Genomic DNA, 23,228 nt, shown 5'->3' with positions numbered 1-23,228 from the left:
ACAGCTAGCCGCACTTACCCCAAGACCTTGGCACAGTCGTCATAGTACTTCATGGAGTTCTTCACAAAGCTGAAGCCATTGACGTCACAGACGAATGAGTGGCCATTCGCTCTCAAGAGGTCGAAGCCACACACCGTTTGCTGGGAGTGGAAGAATGCGTCAGTCAGCCATTCAAACTGAATGTAGCCAAATCAAGTCAAGTGCTTCTTAAAGTGCTTCTTAAAGTTGCAATATGCAGAAAATCACTTGGCCATTTCCTGGTTGCAAAAATTAACAAGTTTCAGTCTGTGACAAAACAAGCCATGCATAGTGTAGAAAATCATTGTACCATCTAAACCACTGTGAAATATAGCATTTTCAGCTGTTTGGAGCTGGTGTACAACACCAAAAGTGAAAGACGCAAAAGCATAGGAATAGCGCACAGCACAAATCTACTGCTTAGACTGAGAATGACGTTCTATAAAACTCACATTTCTATGTGAATTTGGTCAGATCGCCCCAAATATTTAAAGACGGCTCCTACCTTCATCTTCTTTCATTCATCTGCACTGATCAGAAAATACATCAGTGGCTTTCAGCTACCCGGCTCCTGCACAATCATTGCAGACGAAGGAAATAAGACGAGGTTGAGGAGAGGAACCATCTTCAGACTACCGGGATAGTTTTATGAAGTTTAAAGGCTTCCGGTGGATTTGGAGAGAAGACAAACGCAGAGTGGTCTGATCGGTTGAAAAGCCTCACCTTGAAGGCCAGGCAGACCTTGCGGGCCACCAGTTTCTCCATGGCGGTGAGCATGACAGGGTAGCGGATCTCCTTCCCCTCGCTGTCCCGCTCCACCTTACCGTCCAGGGCCGGGGACTTCCTTGCCTCAGCATGGGCATAGTCAGGACCCACTGTGTACACCTGATACGACATCTTATTATACACAGTCAGGTCCCAGTGTTGACCTGATATCATATCATACACAGACTAGCAGTACTCCGCCCTTACGGGCAGTACATCATTGGGTATGAATCATTTCTTTGATTTGCATCAAACACCTTTTTGGTCTCTGGATAGGCTATACCAGTATTCTCAGCTCCCGAGCATTTTAAAAACTCCCATAGGCCTATTTCCCCTGAGATCATTGTTTATTGTGCACTTGTTTTCACTTTAAAAAATGCTGTTGGCCTACCATGGGGCGGCAAGTAACCTAGTGGTTAGAGCGTTGGACTAGTAACCGGAAGGTAGCAAAATCGAAGTTGAAAATCTGTTGTTCTGCCTCTGAACAAGGCAGTTAACCCACTGTTCCTAGGACGTCATTGAAAATAAGAATTTGTTCTTAACAAACTTGCCGAATTAAATAAAAAATACAGTAGGACTCCAGACTAACATTCCTCCCCCCCTCGTGCTGCCACTGACATGTCCCCCCCTCGTGCTGCCACTGACATGTTCCCCCCTCGTGCTGCCACTGACATGTCTCCCCCCCCTCGTGCTGCCACTGACATGTCCCCCCCCTCGTGCTGCCACTGACATGTCGCCCCCCCCCTCGTGCTGCCACTGACATGTCGCCCCCCCCACTGACATGTCGCCCCCGTGCTGCCACTGACATGTCCCCCTGCCACTGACATGTGCCCCCCCTGCTGCCACTGACATGTCCCCCCCCCCCTCGTGCTGCCACTGACATGTCCCCCCCCCTCGTGCTGCCACTGACATGTCCCCCCCCCCGTGCTGCCACTGACATGTCCCCCCCCGTGCTGCCACTGACATGTCCCCCCCCCCTCGTGCTGCCACTGACATGTCCCCCCCTCGTGCTGCCACTGACATGTCCCCCCCTCGTGCTGCCACTGAGACATGTCCCCCCCCCCTCGTGCTGCCACTGACATGTCCCCCCCCGTCGTGCTGCCACCCCCCCCCCCGTGCTGCCACTGACATGTCCCCCCCGTGCTGCCACTGACATGTCCCCCCTCGTGCTGCCACTGACATGTCCCCCCCCTCGTGCTGCCACTGACATGTCCCCCCTCGTGCTGCCACTGACATGTCCCCCCCTCGTGCTGCCACTGACATGTCCCCCCTCGTGCTGCCACTGACATGTCCCCCCCTCGTGCTGCCACTGACATGTCCCCCCCCTCGTGCTGCCACTGACATGTCCCCCCTCGTGCTGCCACTGACATGTCCCCCCTCGTGCTGCCACTGACATGTCCCCCCTCGTGCTGCCACTGACATGTCCCCCCTCGTGCTGCCACTGACATGTCCCCCCTCGTGCTGCCACTGACATGTCCCCCCTCGTGCTGCCACTGACATGTCCCCCCTCGTGCTGCCACTGACATGTCCCCCCCTCGTGCTGCCACTGACATGTCCCCCCTCGTGCTGCCACTGACATGTCCCCCCCTCGTGCTGCCACTGACATGTCCCCCCCGTGCTGCCACTGACCCCTCGTGCTGCCACTGACATGTCCCCCCCCCCCGTGCTGCCACTGACATGCCCCCCGTGCTGCCACTGACATGTCCCCCCCCACTGCTGCCACTGACATGCCCCCCCCCGTGCTGCCACTGACATGCCCCCCCCCCCCGTGCTGCCACTGACATGCCCCCCCGTGCTGCCACTGACATGCCCCCCCCCCCCCCCGTGCTGCCACTGACATGCCCCCCCCCCGTGCTGCCACTGACATGCCCACTGACATGCCCCCCCCCGTGCTGCCACTGACATGTCCCCCCTCGTGCTGCCACTGACATGTCCCCCCCTCGTGCTGCCACTGACATGTCCCCCCCTCGTGCTGCCACTGACATGTCCCCCCTCGTGCTGCCACTGACATGTCCCCCCCTCGTGCTGCCACTGACATGTCCCCCCTCGTGCTGCCACTGACATGTCCCCCCGTGCTGCCACTGTGCCCCCTGCCACTGACATGTCCCCCCCTCGTGCTGCCACTGACATGTCCCCCCCCTCGTGCTGCCACTGACATGTCCCCCCCTCGTGCTGCCACTGACATGTCCCCCCCCTCGTGCTGCCACTAACATGTCCCCCCCTGCGTGCCCCCCGTGCCACTAACATGTCCCCCCCCTCGTGCTGCCACTGACATGTCCCCCCCCTCGTGCTGCCACTAACATGTCCCCCCCCGTGCTGCCACTAACATGTCCCCCCCCCCCCCCGTGCTGCCACTAACATGTCCCCCCCCTGCCACTAACATGTCCCCCCGTGCTGCCACTAACATGTCCCCCCCGTGCTGCCACTAACATGTCCCCCCCGTGCTGCCACTGACATGTCCCCCCTCGTGCTACCACTGACATGTCCCCCTCGTGCTGCCACTAACATGTCCCCCCTCCGTGCTGCCACTAACATGTCCCCCTCCGTGCTGCCACTAACATGTCCCCCCCTCGTGCTGCCACTAACATGTCCCCCCCGTGCTGCCACTAACATGTCCCCCCCCCGCCACTAACATGTCCCCCCCCGTGCCACTAACATGTCCCCCCCCCCCGTGCTGCCACTAACATGTCCCCCCCCGTGCTGCCACTAACATGTCCCCCCCCCGTGCTGCCACTGACATGTCCCCCCTCGTGCTACCACTGACATGTCCCCCCTCGTGCTGCCACTAACATGTCCCCCTCCGTGCTGCCACTAACATGTCCCCCTCCGTGCTGCCACTAACATGTCCCCCCTCGTGCTGCCACTAACATGTCCCCCCTCGTGCTGCCACTAACATGTCCCCCCCTAACATGTCCCCCCCGTGCTGCCACTAACATGTCCCCCCCGTGCTGCCACTAACATGTCCCCCCCCTTGCTGCCACTAACATGTCCCCCCCCTTGCTGCCACTGCCCCCCTGCTGCCAAACATGTCCCCCCTCGTGCTGCCACTAACATGTCCCCCCTCGTGCTGCCACTAACATGTCCCCCCTGCTGCCACTAACATTTCCCCCCCTCGTGCCACTAACATTTCCCCCCTCGTGCCACTAACATTTCCCCCTCGTGCCACTAACATTTCCCCCCTCGTGCCACTAACATTTCCCCCTCGTGCCACTAACATTTCCCCCTCGTGCCACTAACATTTCCCCCCTCGTGCCACTAACATTTCCCCCTCGTGCCACTAACATTTTCAGATGATGGCGCCAGCCTATGATCACGGCCACGCAATAGAACAAAAATAAGAATCATGTTATGAAGTCATTCACACGGCTATTGCCATGGTATGATTCAGGAAAACATTTGTTACATCTAAACAGGTCCAAGCAGGAGACGAGAAGACACGGCTCGCACACCAGCACACACTTAAGATGATACCTTGACATCAGTGCCGTCCGTTGGCATGAACTCCTCGTATATGTAGGAGCCAGTCTTCCTCACACAGCTCTCTGGGGAGTACACACTGCTGCGGCTCCCTATCTACAGGAGAGAGGGGATCATTCATATACTTATGAGAGCGCTTGATTCCGCCTGACAGATGGGCGGGGTTTGCACTTTTGGGACGATTTCCATGGGTTTCATTCGGTCAGGCAAGACCAATCAAGTGCAGCTACAATATTTCAAATGGAGGGCTAAAAGTTGGAGTACCGAGTGGGTATAATTGAGTATCAGACCTTTCTGCACGGCATGGCTCCTAAAGCTTCCGCCCCCTCCACTATCGTTTCAAGAGCATGACCCATTTGAAGCCAACTGTACCGCCCTAGTCCCTCAGTACCTTTCTGAAGAGTCTCTGGCTGCCCCCTCCAGCTGAGGTGGGGTAGTAGATGTAGACATTGTGGTCCTCTGCGCACACGGGCTTCTCCACAAAGGGCTTGGGGAACACCTCCCCGTTCACCTCCACATGATCCTCCCCCTCGACCAGGTTACATTCTGGGAGGCAGACACACACAGCAGTCATTTAGAGACAGAGTTCAATCAGGGTCTAAAAAAAGCACACTTGAATGAATGCCCCATTCCAAATTGGACTATAAAACCCTATTCATAGGCACAATTTAGATCTGAAAGGATTGGGCAGGTGTTCATGTTCATAGCCTTCCATCTTCAATAGAATAGGCCTACAACTATTGCAACCCTTTAAAGCAGCGGTCGCCAACCTTTTGTGAACCCGTCAATTCTGGTCTTCATTTTGACAGTTTGTTGCACAAGTGCTATAATTTGGGTATTTTAGTAGTACATCTAGCTCTTTTTGCCCCTGGCGCATCAACTCCACTGAAATTGTGACGTAGAGGCACCTTGAGAAAGTTCCTCTACGTCATCTCAAGACGGTATGAAATACACCCCCTTCTAGATGTGCTGGGTGGTACCACCTCAAGGTTTACTATGAAAGCAGGTGACAGCATGCCTTATTTGGCAATGGTCCCGGTTAGCGGAGTAGGCAAATATATATTCTTTGCATGATGCTTCCTTGACTAGACTACTGACGTTACTGGCTTTTTAAACATTTTGTGTAAGGCACATTTCCGTGTACGGCCAAATTCAACGTTTTTGCTTGCCTTTTCATACGCAGCTGTGCTTTACGAAGGGGGGGGGGTACATGTATACTGCAAGGATTATACGTTTATATTCTTAGCTCCATCCATCGTGACAAGAAATGGATGACAAATCGGCATGTCAACAAGTATTTTTCCCGAACCACTGACTGATCGGATGACAGTCCACTAAAACAGGGGGTGATAGTTCACTGGTTGGGAGTGTCATTTTTATTTTTCAAATCCTTTATTATCAATATTCATCCCGTGCCCACACACCTCTACCCCGGGAAAAGTTCAAGCATACCTGTGCTAGGGTTCGCCCCGGTAGTAGTTGTCACTTTTTTTTATTACAGTACCCAAGAGCAAATCGGTGTGAATTTGACCATTGGAAAAATGAGCTGCCGCGTAAATACTGCAACGCGGGTTGGAGTGAGCCCCTCATCTTCATTTTCAAGGAGATGATTGCACTTTTCTTCCCAACACGCAATGAATGTGAATTTCAAAAGATTTCCATTGCGCACCACGGCAATAGGCGTCAGGAACTCAGTGCCTTCCCAGAGCAGTATTTGCTCGCAATGCACATCAATTTCTTATTTGACTGTGCGAGTGGACTTTGATAAGTATGCTTTAGTGAGAGTGTTGGGACCAGTTACAACTACATTTACAGACAAAGGGTTTTAAGTTGGTTTATTTTCTCATCTTGGCTCCCAGAAGCAGAACGTGCGTCCACACGAGCCAACTGATCGATTTAAACGGTAACAGTCTGTCACAAGAGACTAGTTGTGTTGTAACACTCACCTTCAGGTCTGTCTGGGTCTCGGGTTAACACAGCGTAACGAGGAAGGTCAATCCCCTCCTCCTGCAAGATACGATACACCTCCCTCCTGAAGGGGACATGAGACAAAACGTTTACTGACGGAGCAAGTCAACAGAGAGACTCAGAGACAAAGTAGGAGCAGGAAGTTGAGCGTGTGTGTTCCCCGGTATACCTGTCTTGTATGTAGTACTGCATGTTCAGGTCATTGATGAGAAGTGGGTTTCTGAGGTTGGCGTACTCTACCGCTTTGTCCAATGGGAAACCTACAAAGCCACCCCCATACATGCATTCATATACACAGAACACAACCACGTAATTACAGGAAATGGAAGAAAATTCCTCAACCATTACATTGTCGTTCCATTGGTCTGTATACTGGTGTCCTAAATATATTTCCATTTCCCCATGTTTATTTTCCCTTTCTGATCCTTCTCCTAAGATGTACCCAATTTAAACCAGGACAAGTCAGACATACACTATGACTAAACATGAGCAAGACGGGAATGACTGTTGGGTATGTACAGATTGTATTCAGTGTATACTTACTGTATATTGGCGTGTATATACATTATACACGTTAATCTGTGCAGTGGGCGTGCGCACGCCAGTACCTGATGCACGTAATCGTATGCGGTGGGTGCACATACGTACGTTCGTTTGTACCTTTGGAGTGGAAGGAGACGAGGCAGTCGCACAGGGGCCATTTGTCCACGGGCTCGTTGAGGATGACCTCTTCGGGGAAGATGACCACGGTGATGTACTCAAACTTACACAGCCTCTCCATGATCTGGGTCATGGGCTTGGACTTGGACTTCTTCATCATGGAGCAGATGCCCACCACGATCTGCCTCTCTGGAGGCTGGGCGAACAGAGAGGAAGGGAAAGAGGTCACTCCGCATCTTACGGTTTGTAATGTGCCGTACATGATGTGATTACTTGTGCGAGGTGAAGCCTAAGCCAATTTTCCATCTTTCCTCTGTCCGGTCATCTCTCCTCACCTCCTTCTCAAAATGCATTGAAGGAGAAGGTCTGAGGAGAGGGACCTTGTATCTTTATCTCCAATGCGGTTTGAGGAGGTGGCGAGGAAAGAGGAAGCAAGGAATCAAGGAAAGAGGAAGCAAGGAATCAAGGAAAGAGGAAGCAAGGAATCAAGTAAAGACTAATTGGGAAAGGGCCTCTTTCTCGCCATCTTCATGCACCCACTTACCGAGTCGTAATCCTCATCCTCCTCTTTTCCCTGCCCCTCCTCCTCTCCTTTTCGCATCTCTCCCTCATTCTTCATGCCTCCTTCCTCTGGGCCTTGATGACCTTCATAGGCAAACACAGACGTGGGATTCCCACTCTGGCACCACCCCTCTCCTCCAGGCTCTGACATTGACAGAGTGCGGACGTCACTCAAACATCTGCCACTCGAAGTTCCGGCGCATCTTTGCGTGCCAGTACACAGTAGGAGGGTGTGAGGTAATAAGAGGGAAGGCTCAGATCACCTTACCGACAACGGGGAGGAGGCACTGGTAATGCCTTTTTAAAATGCCCCTCAGGGGTTGATGAAGGTGTAATGAATTGGTGAGGGGAAAGACTCAGGAGGGTGGAGACGGTGGTCTGGGAGCCCCAGGTTTACATAGAGGAAAGTGCTGAGGTAGTAATTCGAGGGGAGGGTTCTCATGGGTTAGGAAGCAAGCTCTAGGGTGTTGACTTGGGGTGAGGTAAGTAGGCAGGGGTGAGGTAGGTAGAGGACAGAGCCCGAGTTGGGGAAGGAGTAACCTCCCTGTGTCAGGAGAGCGGTCTCATTCTGAAAAGCGGCATCACTCTGGCCTGAGGAGGATGAGATGAGTGGTTCACAAAAATGTTCCTCCACAGTCTCACCATCAGTCACCACCTACAGGAGGACAACACAGAGAGGCAGAAGCAGATAATGGCACTACTATGGTACAGAACATGTAAAAGATTAAACCCTGTAGAGACATGGCTCAGTGCTTGTTACAACGTCAGCAGGCTGTCTAATAATGCTGCCTCGTCTCTCTACACTCAATGTGTTTGGGCAATTCCACAGTAACGGAATTACACTTTTCAGTCTTTTCAGTTCGCTGCAGCTAGCGACTCAAACGGGACAGTTTTATCTCTTTATCTCTTCATTCGAAGACTCAATCATGGACATTCTTACTGACAGTTGTGGCTGCCTGCGTGATGTATTGTTGTCTCTACCTTCTTGTCCTTTGTGCTGTTGTCTGTGCCCAAAAATGTTTGTACCCTGTTTTGTGCTGCTGCCATGTTGTGCTGCTGCCATGTTGTGCTGCTGCCATGTTGTGCTGCTGCCATGCTGTGTGGTCATGTGTTGTGCTGCTTCCATGTTGTGCTGCTGCCATGGTGTGTGGTCATGTGTTGTGCTGCTTCCATGTTGTGCTGCTGCCATGGTGTGTGGTCATGTGTTGTGCTGCTTCCATGTTGTGCTGCTGCCATGGTGTGTGGTCATGTGTTGTGCTGCTTCCATGTTGTGCTGCTGCCATGTTGTGCTGCTGTCATGTTGTGCTGCTGCCATGGTGTGCTGCTGCCATGGTGTGCTGCTGCCATGGTGTGCTGCTGCCATGTTGTGCTGCTGCCATGGTGTGTGGTCATGTGTTGTGCTGCTTCCATGTTGTGCTGCCATGGTGTGTGGTCATGTGTTGTGCTGCTTCCATGTTGTGCTGCTGCCATGGTGTGTGGTCATGTGTTGTGCTGCTTCCATGTTGTGCTGCTGCCATGGTGTGTGGTCATGTGTTGTGCTGCTTCCATGTTGTGCTGCTGCCATGGTGTGTGGTCATGTGTTGTGCTGCTTCCATGTTGTGCTGCTGCCATGTTGTTGTCATGTGTTGCTGCCATACTATGGTGTGTCATGTCTGCTTCCATGTTGTGCTGCTGCCATGGTTATGTAGTGTTGCTGCCATGGTGTGTGGTCATGTGTTGTGCTGCTTCCATGTTGTGCTGCTGCCATTGTGTGGTCATGTGTTGTGCTGCTTCCATGTCATGTGTAAATAAGGTCTCTCTTTATGTAGTGTTGCCTCTCGTGGCCTTTTGGTAGGCCGTCATTGTAAATAACAATACGTTCTTAACTGACTTGCCTAGTAAAAATAAAAGGTTAAATTAATACAAATACACTGACAAATTTGAAGAAATACCATAGTATTCACTTCAGAGGTTTTGCAGACTCCCTTGAAAAGGCTCACGGTCACCTGCATCTTTAGCCAACAATATTTCCCTCCAATGACAGAATTCAATGACTACACTAACCCAAAACAATACAACTCAGGTAATCAAACATTTTGGCTTGTATCTCGTCAATACCAGGGTTTTATTTATTTTTTTAAACAGTGGACTTGAGTGTAAATTAAAGCATAACCAAGAGGAGGACTTGTCCTCAGTCAGTAGCCTGCCAGAACTGGTTCCTGGCTCTTTTAGCAATGCCCTTCCCCACCCACCAAACAAAACAGCTGACTTCCTGGGAAAATCTCCAGAAACAGCCAGCCTTGCCCAGATCATATCACCGCTCACAGAAGCCAGCCAAGAGGCTCATAAGGCACTTCCTACACAAGGCCATGACCGATAGGGCCTTGGTAGTTGGGAACAGACTCAAAAAATTGTCAGATCCCAGTCACACTCCCAGGACAGAAAACTAATTTCACGATATACTATATCACGCTATGGAATGCTAGCACAGACAGCTCGTGTCCACACGCATATCAACTTCGTCACACAAAACGTGTGAACATGGGTAAGTCTGGTCCCCAGAATAGCCTGCCCTTTACTCAGTGTGTTGAAAGGGGAAGAGGCATAAGAGGAGGCGGAGCGAGGAGGGTGGCCGGTAGAGAGCATATTGGGTGCAGAGGCCTACTCTAGTAACGGCACACGAGCATAACTCCTCGCTCTCCTCGAAGGCGTTGACAGGCCACACTAAACCATGTGGAAGCCCATCTTGGCCACCCGAGGTCAGGGAAACACACTCGGGGAAATAAACAAACTCATAAATACGCAGCTACAACAACAGTGTAAAGACAGTGGACGCCGCCATCCTCCCTAGACACACAGTAGTAAGGCTATTTGGCATTGAGTGACTGGGAAGATCGGACTACTGAAGCGATAACGATAAATAAAAACGACACGTTTATAACATGAATGTGCACCACTGCTTTATTTATTATTCTTTAAACTACTACTAGTTTACCGGTACTAGCGGTCAATTTGTCCCATTAATAATCAAAATCACCATATTAGCAAACTTATTTCATTTCAAACTTTACATTTCTCTAGCATACTCTACTTATCGTGGTGAACAGTTCGCCCGCGGTTTATCATCCCAGCTCTATGACGGTTGAACACCTAGTGTTGATGGCTGACTAGCAATGCCCTTAATTGGTCAGGTTTGTAAGGAGTTTTGAGTGTTAAACCCATTGTCTGTCTGTCGGCACAACACTAGCCTTGTTTCTCATCTCCAATCCTCTGTTCCTCACTGTGCTTCAGTCATCCCTTTGCCTCGCCATCAAATGTTTCTCTGATTCTTCATTCAAAAAAAGGCACTGCGTCCTTTGACGCCTATGACTAACAAACCAAAAGGCCTGATTGAACACGTCCCCATCTCCCTTTGGCATCGCCCAACCCACCATCTGACAGTGAGTCACTTCCGCCACCCAAATTTGGGCGGCCCCAATAAAAGGCCTTTAACCTTTGAGACCGTATCCTGTAGAAAGTCAGGCCGCACAGTTTATGATAGGGGTGGAATCATTAGCTGAGCGCTCACAAAAAGCCTCTATCACACTCAGTGAGAACAGGCCCAATGACACAGGAAATGTCTCTGCAAATAGGAGGAGCCACATACTGTCCAGTTAGGCTGTTTCCTTTTCATACAGGGAGTGAAGAAGACTGCAAAGACAGGCACAGTCAGAGTATTGTCGTCTGCCACTTGCCATTTACTTGTGAATTTTGAAGCCAGCATATGCCTAGTGAGTCATATAGCCTAACAGTTACTATCAGTGCACGGCGACTGAAGAGCCTGTCAGTGCAGGTGATCAGTTTGTTATCAGCGAAGCCTCTAAATCATTAAATAAACTGTTAATGATTATGTTCAATAGTCTGGAGTAGACTGGAGGACTGAACCTGTCGAAGACGAATGCCAATACCTCATTCCTCATCCTCGGCCACCAATCACAAAAATAGCCAAAACCCACAAGTTCTCCATATTCCAACACTCCCTCACTCTGAAGGGGCAGTACTGCAGAGGACAGACAATACATGAGGCTTTGAGGAATGCATGACAAATAATTACTGTACAAACAAAGATGCCCTCTGGGTCATTCAATCTCATGACTCTCTTTATTCATGGTGTCATAACTTCATTGTGTGAATTGTTTGCATTTGATTGTTAGTGTACAGTGCAGTCGGAAAGGATTCAGACCCCTTGACTTTTTCAAAATGTTCGACCGGGTTCAGGTCCGGGCTCTAGCTAAGCCACTCAAGGACATTCAGAGACTTGTCCCGAAGCCACTCCTGTGTTGTCTTGGTTGTGTGCTTAGGGTCATTGTCCTGTTGGAAGGTGAACCTTCACCCCAGTCTGAGGTTCTGAGCACTCTGGAACAGGTTTTCAACAAGGATCTCTCTGTACTTTGCTACGTTCATCTTTCCCTCTAGCCTGACTATTCTCCAAGTCCCTGCCGCTGAAAAACATCCCCACAGCATGATGCTGCCACCACCATGCTTAACAGGGATGTTGCCAGGTTTCCTCCAGATGTGACACTTGACAATCAGGCCAAATAGTTCAATCTTGGTTTCATCAGACCAGGGAATCTAGTTTTTCATGGTCTGAGAGTCCTTTAGGTGCCTTTTGGCAAACTCCAAGTGGGCTGTCATGTGCCTTTTACTGAGGAGTGGCTCCAGTCTGGCCACTCCACCATAAAGGCCTGATTGGTGGAATACTGCAGAGATGGTTGTCCTTCAGGGAGGTTCTCCCATCTCCTCAGAGGAACTCTGGAGGTATGTCAGAGTGACCATCAGGTTTTTGGTCACCTCCCTGACAAAGGTCCTCTTCCCCCAATTATTTATTTATATACTTATATATATTTGTACCTTTATTTAACTAGGCAAGTCAGTTTAAGAACAAAATCTTATTTACAATGACGGCCTACAACGGACCAATTGTGCACCGCGATATGGGACTCCCAACCCGGATGTGATACAGCCTGGATTCTAACCAGGGTCTGTAGTGATGCCTCTCACACTGAGATGCAGTGCCTTAGACTGCTGCGCCACTCAGGAGCCCTAAAATAAGTAGCAGCGGCGGGACTGCTCAATTTGGGCGGGCGGAGGCTACTGTGTTTTGGGGGACCTTCAATGCTATAGAAATGCTCTGACATGCACAGGGACCATATTTAAAACAGTTGTGTGCCTTTCCAAGTAATGTCCAATCAATTGAATTTACCACATGTGAACTCAAATCAAGTTGTAGAAACATTTCAAGGAAGATCAATAGAAACAGGATGCACCTGAGCTCAATTTCGAGTCTCATAGCAAAGGGTCTGAATACTTATGTATATAAGGTATTTCAGTTTTTATTTATAATAAATTAGCAAACATTTCTAAAAACCTGTTTTTGCTTGGTCATTATGGAGTATTGTGTGTAGATTGATGAGGGGAAAAAATCATTTGAATCAAATTTTAGAATGAGGCTGTAATGTAACAAAATGTGGGAAAAGTAAATGGGTCTGAAAACTTTCCGAAAGGACTGTATATCAATTCCCCATTACATATATCACCAGTAGTACATTTACCGCTAATTCCTATCATTTCTAATCTACAGTGTTTGCTACTTTGGTTAAGGTAATTATTTTTAAGGCATTCAAATGTATTATTCCAGTCTTCCCGTTCTCATTACCTGAGTGGACACATTGTTTGCAGAGTGCACAAGCTATGCTTCACTTGTGAGAAACAAGTTTGTTTTGCAGTATAACTGCATTTCAAGTGCAGTTAACTGCAGTTATTCTGCAATCACTGCATTCAAAATACCACAGTTGACTGCGGTTAACTGCAGTTTCAAAACGGCAATCTTTTTTGTAAGAGCCAGTCTGAGAGGAAGTGATCTACCTACATTACACAAGAGGAAAGCAAGGAAATTGTCGAACACTGAAACAGAAGTCAAAATAGCACGAATGTTTAACTTTTTTTTTATCGTTTGGAAATACGCTTTGGAAGCTGTCTGTCAGGAATGGTTCCTGTATGTTCCTGTCAAGAAAGTGTGCCGCTTTTCAATGAACTCCACTGTGTACACTGTGACAACCTCGCCTCAGTGCCTAACGTTAATTATTTAGCGTGGCAATACATATTACAACGTAGACCACTGCAGCCTATACTTCGTTACAACGTAACTAATTACACTTCACATTACAGCCAACCGCAATATCGATTAAGAATAGTGTAAGAAGTGTTGCGGTCTTAAAATACAGTTACTTACTTATTGGTAATTTGAGTTATAACCAGCTGTCAAGTTCTTTGTCCTTTGATAGTTGTTTTGTTGTGCAACCGCGAAAGTTGAGCACGGCAATGTTTTTCTTCTTCTTAAGCTTGTATTGGCGGATCGCAACCGTGAGGTCTATACACCACCACCTACTGTACTGGCGTGTGATGTCGGCCACGGCCTCCCTATTCATCAATTCAGCTTCATCAATTCAGCTTATCTAGCGCTGTTTACACCTACTGTTCCAGAGTGTGACTATATTAAACTTCGTAGAAAAATTGCCCCCCTCAACTAACCCTACACCCGTTTCCACTACTGGGACGACAGGATACTATCGCTCAACACAGCTTGTAACTATTCTGCAGTTAAACCTCATACACCCAAGTACTTCTCTGCAGCTGCCAGCACCACAGCAATTTATGTGATTTACGTTCCATTTCTGCGGTACAGTTGATAACCATTGCTATGAATGCTAAATACTCAACATTACTGTAGCACATGTTATTCATATCACATTTTATTGCTCTCTGCCTCTTAGACTTCCTCACCCTGGACCCATCTTCCTCTACCACTCTCTTCATTGCCTCAGTATATGACACCTTCTGTACTACTCTGATCCTGGCAAACTCAACATACCGTTCTCTCAACTGACACTGTTGATCTCCAGCACCATGGGTACCCGTACAGTTAACACACACAACCTCTTCCACCGGTAGTACACAATCCATTGTCTCATGCCCTCCTGCACACTCCTCACATCTAGGAATCTCCCTATAACACACTACTGCAACATGACCATACTGTAAGCTTGTCACCTAAAACACTGATGTGGATTCGGAAAACAAAAGCTCTCACATCCTAACTTAACTCTGTCGGGTAAAGACTCTGCATCAAAACTCAGAAGAACAGACAATGTCTTCTCTGTCTCACCACTCTCTTCACCAGGTCTACGTAACCGGCAATGTTGTTGATGGGCTTCCACTTTCCTCTGAAGCAGGACGCTTAATAAGTGACAACAAACAACAAATATACTGTATATAGATAACTATCCCACCAGTCAACAATATGAAAGCAGATCTAATTAAATGGAACAATCTTCCCATTCTTCAATCCAAGATGGCGTAGCAGTGTGGACGTGTTTGTTGTTGTCCCGTGTAAATGTTATGTTTTTTTCATAATTTTTTTATATATTTCAATCTCTTTTTCCATTTTAAAATTAAATATACCTTCCAAGCAACCCACCTCACCCAATGTGATACGAATCTGCTATTTTTATACCTTACTGCTAGAATCTCTATCAGAAGCTAACCAGCTAATTAGCTACTAGCTATTTAGTCATTGTTAACCACTGCTAGCGGCCTTTACCTTTAGCTCAGACACCAGCCGCTTTTAGCCTGGATAATACCTGCCAGTCTGCACAGCGCGATATCAACCTTGAGTATAATTGACTGCTTTTCTCCACTACTTCACTGGATTCCTGCCATAAGCTCTGGACCATTACACCGGATCATCTAGCTAGCTAGCTGCTACCGAGTGGCCCAACCCGAAGCTAGCCTATTATTACTCGGCTACACAGCTGATGCCCCCTGGACTCTACACTAACACGACTAGAAGCCACTATATCACCGGATTGCTACCATAAGCTCTGGACCTTTGCACGGATCATTGCAGCTAGCTAGCTGCTACAGAGTGGCTATAGTGGCTAAGGCCCTTGTCCCGAAGCTAGCATCACTTAGCCTCGAGCCAGGTGCATCTCCCGGCTAGCAAATTAAATTACTCCAGCTACAATTATTATTTTGCCATTTGGCCTGGACCAATTGGCAATTGGTGAAGACGCTTCTGCTCCCGCACGCCTAGCGTAGTAACGACTACCTATCGGCTTCCCTGTGCTATTGCCTGCTGGACTGTTCATTAATCACGGTACTCCATTTTGTTTATTGTGTTTATATGTCGGCCTCGGACTCAGGCCCTGTGTGTAGTTAACTGACCCTCTCTGCCCATTCATCGCCATTGTACCCGTTGTTGTTGTCTTCGCTGATTAGCTGTTGTTGTCTTCGCTGATTAGCTGTTGTTGTCTTAAGCGTTGTTATCTTTGCTAGCTCTCCCAATCAACACCTGTGATTGCTTTATGCCTCGCTTTATCTCTCTCTCTAATGTCAAAATGCCTTGTATACTGTTGTTTAGGGTAGTTATCCTTGATTTATTTTACTGCGGCGCCCTTAGTCCCACTCAACATGTCTCAGCTCTTTTGTCCCACCTCCCACACATGCGGTAACCTCACCTAGCATAACTAGTGCCTCCAGAGATACAACCTCTCTTATCGTCACTCAATGCCTAGGTTTATCTCCACTGTGCCCGCACCCTACCATACCCCTGTCTGTACATTATGCCCTGAATCTATCCTACCACGCCCAGAAATCTGCTCCTTTTATTCTCTGTTCCCAACGCACTAGACGACCAGTTCTGATAGACTTTAGCCGTACCCTCATCCTACTCCTCCTCTGTTCCTCAGGTGATGTAGAGGTTAACCCAGGCCCTGTGTCCCCAGGCTCTCTCATTTGTTGACTTCTGTAATCGTAAAAGCTTTGGTTTCATGCATGTTAACATCAGAAGCCTACTCCCTAAGTTTGTTTTACTCACTGCTTCAGCACACTCCGCCAACCCTGATGTCCTTGCCATGTCTGAATCCTGGCTTAGGAAGGCCACCAAATATTCTGAAATTTCCATCCCCAACTACAACATTTTCCATCAAGATAGGACTGCCAAAGGGGGAAGAATTGCAATCTACTGCGAGATAGCCTGCAAAGTTCTGTCATACTTTCCAGGTCTATGCCAAAACAGTTCAAGCTTCTAATTTGAAAAATGAATCTCTCCAGAAATAAGTCTATCACTGTTGGCACCTGTTATAGACCCCACTCAGCTCCCAGCTCTGCTCTGGACACCATATGTGAATTGATTGCCCCCATCTATCTTCAGAGTTTGTTCTGTTAGGTGAACTAAACTGGGATATGCTTAACACCCCGTCCATCCTACAATATAAGCTAGATGCCCTCAATCTCACCCAAATGATCAAGGAACCCACCAGGTACAACCCTAAACCGCAACATGGGCACCCTCATAGATATTATCCTGACCAACTTGCCCTCCAAATACACCTCTGCTGATTTCAATCAGGATCTCAGCGATCACTGCCTCATTGCCTGCATACATTATGGGTTCGCTGTCAAACGACCACACCTCATCACTGTCAAACACTCCCTAAAACACTTCAGCAAGCAGGCCTTTCTAATCGACCTGGCCCGGGTATCCTGGAAGGATATTGACCTCATCCAGTCAGTAGAGGATGCCTGGTTGATCTTTAAAAGTAATTTCCTCACCATCTTAAATAAGCATGCCCCTTTCAAAAAAAGTTGAACTAAGAACAGATATAGACCTTGGTTCACTCCAGACCTGACTACCCTCTACCATCACAAAAACATCCTGCGGCGTACTGCACTAGCATCGAATAGTCTCTGCGATATGCAACTTTTCAGGGAAGTCAGGAACACAGGCAGTTAGGAAAGCAAAGGCTAGCTTTTTCAAATAGAAATGTGCATCCTGTAGCTTTAACTCCCAAAAGCTTTGGGACACTGTAAAGTCCATGGAGAACAAGAACACCTCCTCCCAGCTGCCCACTGCACTAGGGAACACTGTCACCACCGATAAATCCACGATAATCGAGAATTTCAATAAGCATTTCTCTACGGCTGGCCATGCTTTCCTCCTGGCTACCCCAACCCCGGCCAAAAGCTCCGCACCCCCTGCAGCTACTTGCCCAAGCTTCCCCAGCTTCTCCTTCACCCAAATCCAGATAGCTGATGTTCTGAAAGAGCTGCAAAACCTGGACCCTTACAAATCAGCTGGGGTAGACAAGCTGGAACCTCTCTTTCTAAAATTATCCACCGCCATTGTTGCAACCCTTATTACTAGTCTGTTCAACCTTTCTTTCGTATTGTCTGAGATTCCTAAAAATTGGAAAGCTGCCACGGTCATCCCCCTCTTCAAAGGGGGGGACACTCTAGACTCAAACTGTTACAGACCAATATCCATCCTGCCCTGCCTTTCTAAAGTCTTCGAAAGCCAAGTTAACAAACTGATCACTGACCATTTCGAATCCCACCGTACCTTCTCCGCTGTGCAATCCGGTTTCCGTGCTGGTCACGGGTGCACCTCAGCCACACTCAAGGTACTAAATGATATCATAACCGATAAACCATCGGTTATGATAAACCACCATAAACCATCAATAAAAGACAGTACTGTGCAGCCATCTTCATCGACCTGGCCAAGACGTTCGACTCTGTCAATCGCTGCATTCTTATCGGCAGACTCAACAGCCTTGGTTTCTCAAATGACTGCCAACTACTTCTCAGATAGAGTTCAGTGTGTCAAATCAGAGGGCCTGTTGTCCAGACCTCTGGCAGTCTCTATGGGGGTTTGAAAATAAAAGAGAGCCGCGCACTCTAGGAGCTCAGATGCAAAAATGTAATACCAACGTTTCGACAGCCAAGCTGCCTTCATCAGGGTATAATCACAAACACTGCGGGATGACTCGTTTATATAGTGTCAAAAGACACAGGTGTCTGTAATCATGGCCAGGAGTGGCCTAATATCATTGGTTAATAATCAAATATTAAAAATGTCATACAAAGATCAGCATACAAACAAATGGATAGCATACGATCATAGATTCATTTGACTATACAAGTTTACAATGGCAAAGTCACAATAATCACAAGAATGGCAGATCAAAGTCTACGTTGAGACCGAAGGGCGCAAGGGTCTTTCATTTAAAGATCCAGGCAGCCTCTCGTTTTAACAATAAATTATCAAGGTCACCTCCTCTCCTAGGGAGGGTGAGATGTTCGATGCCAATATAACGCAGAGACGAAATTGAGTGGCCTGCCTCCAAGAAGTGAGCCGCAACTGGATAAGTAAAGTTTTTACACCTAATGGTGCTACGATGCTCTGAGATACGTACTTTTAATTCGCGCTTTGTTTTACCCACATCATTTTACCACAAGGACAAGTTATAAGATAAATAACTGCCTTAGTGGAGCACGTAATAACACCTTTTATTGGGATCGATTTCCTTGTTTGTGGGTGTTTGAAGGATCTACATTTATAAGTGCCATTGCATTGAGCACAGCCATTACATTTGTAATTTCCATCCAGTAAGGGGCGCAAATAGACGTTGTTCAGGAATATCTTGGGGTGGTAAATCAGAGTTTACCAATTGGTCTCTGAGATTTCTGCCTCGCGAGAATACAACCAAGGGAAGGTCCGAAGACACATTACTGAGACTATCATCGGATTTTAGGATGTGCCAATGTTTGTGAATAATTCCCTTAATTTGTTCATAGCACTTTGAATAGCGGGTAGTTAGAACGCAAGAATGCGTCTTTTTGCGAGACTGACCTTGAAAAAGGTCATGTGTCGCTTTGTTTTGAATTTTCTCAATGGCAATATTAATCTGATCATTCTTGTAGCCCCTCTCCTTTAACTTTCTTTGCGTCTCAGCCATATTTCTGTCGAAATCGGATTGTTTTTTGCAAGTTGTTTTTTGCAAGTTCTTTTGATTCGACAGAATTGGCTGTAGGGCAAACTATTTTTCAAGGGAAGTGGGTGACAACTATCAGCCCTCAACAAACTGTTACGATCAATATACCGTTTCCAAATAATGATGTGAGGCAAGATTTTTTTTTTGAGAGGATTGAAAATAGACTGTTTCTCCATGTAACCCACATACAAATTAGCATAGTTAGGAGCCATGGGGGATCCCATAGCAGTACCTTTCATCTGAATAAAGAAATCATTTAGAAACATGAACTAGTTTATGTGTGAGTACTATTTCAGCCAATGTTACAATGCATGCACTGGAAGGTAGTTCATTAGGGTCACGTTGCAGTAGAATATGTTCCATAGCTTCAATACCGCCCTCGTGTGGAATATTAGTGTATAATGACTCAACATCAAAAGTAACTAACAAGGTATTCTCAGGGAGAGGATCAACAGATTCAATGATAGAGATCATACTGCTGGTGTCCTTTACAAAGGAGGGGAGCTGTTCTGCGAGTGGTCTAATAAAGTCAACAAAAGTAGATAGAGGTGCCGTTACTGCATCAATGCCCGCTACAATAGGGGCTGTTACTGCATCAATGCCCGCTACAATAGGGGCCGTTACTGCATCAATGCCCGCTACAATAGGGGCCATTACTGCATCAATGCCCGCTACAATAGGGCGCCCTGGAGGTTGTGTAACATTCTTGTGTAAATTCGGCAAAGTATAGAAAGTGGCAATTTTAGGGTGTTGAATAGCCAAAAAAGCATGTTCTTTTTTGGTTATCTGACCAGAACTTAAAGACCCATCTAGGACAGACAAGATAGTATTCTGAAATTGGGAAGTGGGGTCACTTCTGAGTTGCTTGTAAAAGGTGTTGTCAAGCAGCTGTCTATGACACTCATGTACATAAGCTGTCCTATCCATGAGTACAACCGACCCACCCTTATCAGCAGGACGAATAAGGACTGACGTATCAGATTGTAAATCAAGCAAAGCTTGTTTTTCATTCTTGGGTAAATTATGGAAATATTTGGATCCCTGTTTATTCTTAAGGAGAAGTCCAACATCATTTTCCACAAGTCTGCAATATGTCTCGATAGAGTGCTTGCGATTGGCTGGAGGTATAAAATAACTCTTGCTTCTAAAAGGAGTCGGAGTATGTGGAGGAGAGCAACCTACTGGTTCAATAGAAGTGTCAGAATTAGGGGAGCTAAAGTATTCCCTTAAACGGATGTTTCTAAAAAACTCTCTATGGGGGTACCACAGGGTTCAATTCTCGGGATGACTCTTTTCTCTGTATATATCAACGATGTCGCTCTTGCTGCGTGTCATTCCTTGATCCACCTCTACGCAGACGACACCATTCTGTATACCTCTGGCCCTTCTTTGGACACTGTGTTAACAAACCTCCAATGCCATACAACACTCCGTCTGTGGCCTCCAACTGCTCCTAAATGCTAGTAAAGCACCCGCCCGCCCGACTAGCATCACTACTCTGGACGGTTCTGACTTAGAATATGTTGATAACTACAAATACCTAGATGTCTGGCTAGACTGTAAACTCTCCTTCCAGACTCCTATTAAGCATCTCCAATCCAAAATGAAATCTAGAATTGGCTTCCTATTTCGCAACAAAGCATCCTTCACTCACGTTACCAAACATACCCTCGTAAAACTGACTATCCTACCGATCCTTGACTTCGGTGATGTCATTTACAAAATAGCCTCCAACACTCTACTCAGCAAACTGGATGCAGTCTATCACAATGACATGTGTTTTGCCACCAAAGCCCCATATACCAACCACCTCTGCGACCTGTATGCTCTCGTCGGCTGGCCCTTGCTACATATTCGTTGCAAACCCCACTGGCTCCAGGTCATCTATAAGTCTTTGCTAGGTGAAGCTCCGCCTTATCGCAGCTCACTGGTCACCATAGCAACACCCACCCGTAGCACACGCTCCAGCAGGTATTATCTCTCACTGGTCATCCCCAAAGCCAACTCCTCTTTTGGCTGCCTTTCCTTCCAGTTCTCTGCTGCCAATGACTGGAACGAATTGCAAAAATCGCTGAAGTTGGAGACTTATATCTCCCAAACTAACTTTAAACATCAACTATCTGAGTAGCTTACTGATCACTGCAGCTGTACACAGCCCATCTGTAAATAGGCCATCCAACTGCCTCCCTCATCCCCATATTGTTTTTATAGACTTTTTTTGCTCTTTGCACACCAGTATTTCTACTTGCACACCATCATCTGCACATCTATCACTCGTGTTCATTTGCTAAATTGTAATTACTTCGCTACTATTGCCTATTTATTGCCTTACCTCCTTACTACATTTGCACACACTGTATATAGATTTTTCTATCTCCTAGAGCTGAACGTACTTTGTTGCAAAAAGTGCAAATCAATCCCAGAACAACAGCAAATGAACTTGTGAAGATGCTGGAGGAAACAAGTACAAAATGATCTATATCCACAGTAAAACGAGTCCTTATATTAACATAACCTGAAAGGTCGCTCAGCAAGGAAGAAGCCACTGCCCCAAAACCACCATAAAAAAAGCCAGACTGCAGTTTGCAACTGCACATGGGGACAAAGATGGTACTTTTTGGTCTGATGAAACAAAAATAGAACTGAATCAAACCTGTATCAGTTACACCAGCTCTGTCAGGAGGAATGGGCCAAAATTCACCCAACTTATTGTGGGAAGCTTGTGGAAGGCTACCCAAAATGTTTGACCCAAGTTAAACAATTTAAAGGCAATGCTACCGAATACTAATTGAGTGTATGTAAACTTATGACCCACTGGGAATGTGATGAAAGAAATCAAAGCTGAAAGAAATCATTCTCTCTACTATTATTCTGACATTTCACATTCTTAAAATAAAGTGATCCTAACTGACCTAAGACAGGGAATTTGTACTAGGATTAAATGTCAGGAATTGTGAAAAACTAAGTTTAAATGTATTTGGCTAAGGTGTTGTGATAAGGTGCGTCTCGGTGAGAGGTGCAGGAGAGCAGGGATTTCTGAGAAGCGTGTTTAATATAGATATATGTATACATAGTCCACAAATGCAAAATTGGCCCAGATGAATATGCAAACTACGCTCTCTAAGGAACGGAAACTCGTGTCAATACACGGAGGCACAACCACGGTTCCGACACTACATAAACGTACGTAAATGCGAAAACAATAAACAGCATAGAATACCGAACGCAAATACCCACAAGCTTAATCCTGCACCAATTAAGGCAGGTAACAGGTGCCCTATATACACACATAAATAAAAGCAATTGAAACCAGGTGTGAAAAGGAACACAGACAAAACAACCAGAATAGGAAAAAGGGATCGGTAGCGGCTAGTAAACCGGCGACGCCGAGCGCCTCCCGAACAGGGAGAGGAGTTACCTTCGGTAGAAGTCGTGACAGGTGTCTGTAAACTTCCGACTTCAACTGTACCTGATGGGTTGGACAATACTTTTCTTATCAATCATCTTGAAAAAACATATACTTAAATACGGGAAATAAACCAATCTTCCATCGTTAACACAATAAAAAAGGTATAATGTTAATTATCTAGTTGTTGAAAGTGCATGGGCAATGGAGAGAAACAAAATGGTGCAGTTTGAAACCATGTGGCGGAGAGTGATACGGGCGCTGGAGATGGGGGTGTGAGCAGGTGGGTCTGGGTATGTTTAATTATTTTTTTAAAGGTAGGATTTGTTTTTTAAAATCAAAGGGGTTTGTCACTGCCATCTACCGTCTGGAGTGTGTGCATAAAATTGATTGAAATTCCCTTTGTGTTTCTGAAATAAACTTTTTTTTTATTTTTACAATTGTGCAAATTAGTATGTACAATTCCAGTTTTTATTCTTAGATTTAATTTGTGATATTGTTTGTGATAGTGTTGGTCCTAT

At 47.0% G+C, this 23,228-nt stretch overlaps 1 protein-coding gene across 20 annotated transcripts in view; it reads right to left on the bottom strand.

The window, feature by feature from the left end:
• The window catches only part of LOC124039759 (inositol hexakisphosphate and diphosphoinositol-pentakisphosphate kinase 1-like), a 75,589-nt gene extending 52,663 nt beyond the window's left edge, over window positions 1-22,926 (bottom strand). For 12 of the 20 annotated variants that reach the window (XM_046356096.1, XM_046356169.1, XM_046356193.1 and 9 more), the window contains exons 1-9: window positions 13,700-13,829; window positions 7,433-8,104; window positions 6,877-7,084; window positions 6,398-6,488; window positions 6,207-6,292; window positions 4,652-4,806; window positions 4,255-4,356; window positions 742-903; window positions 19-140 (exon numbers count right to left, since the gene is read on the bottom strand). In XM_046356096.1, the coding sequence (XP_046212052.1) occupies window positions 19-140; window positions 742-903; window positions 4,255-4,356; window positions 4,652-4,806; window positions 6,207-6,292; window positions 6,398-6,488; window positions 6,877-7,084; window positions 7,433-7,600 (1,094 nt within the window). In that variant the 5' untranslated portion in view covers window positions 7,601-8,104; window positions 13,700-13,829. Of the gene's footprint in view, window positions 1-18; window positions 141-523; window positions 590-741; window positions 1,318-4,254; window positions 4,357-4,651; window positions 4,807-6,206; window positions 6,293-6,397; window positions 6,489-6,876; window positions 7,085-7,432; window positions 8,105-13,699; window positions 13,830-22,719 lie in introns of those variants that run through there. The other 8 variants (XM_046356125.1, XM_046356142.1, XM_046356151.1 and 5 more) reach the window with 3 other exon arrangements.
• Window positions 22,927-23,228: the final 302 nt, after the last annotated feature.

Source organism: Oncorhynchus gorbuscha, linkage group LG01 (genome assembly GCF_021184085.1).
Source record: "Oncorhynchus gorbuscha isolate QuinsamMale2020 ecotype Even-year linkage group LG01, OgorEven_v1.0, whole genome shotgun sequence".
NCBI lineage: Eukaryota > Metazoa > Chordata > Actinopteri > Salmoniformes > Salmonidae > Oncorhynchus > Oncorhynchus gorbuscha.
The sequence above is the reverse complement of the archived record's forward strand: the minus strand, read 5'-3'. Positions and strand labels throughout refer to the sequence as shown.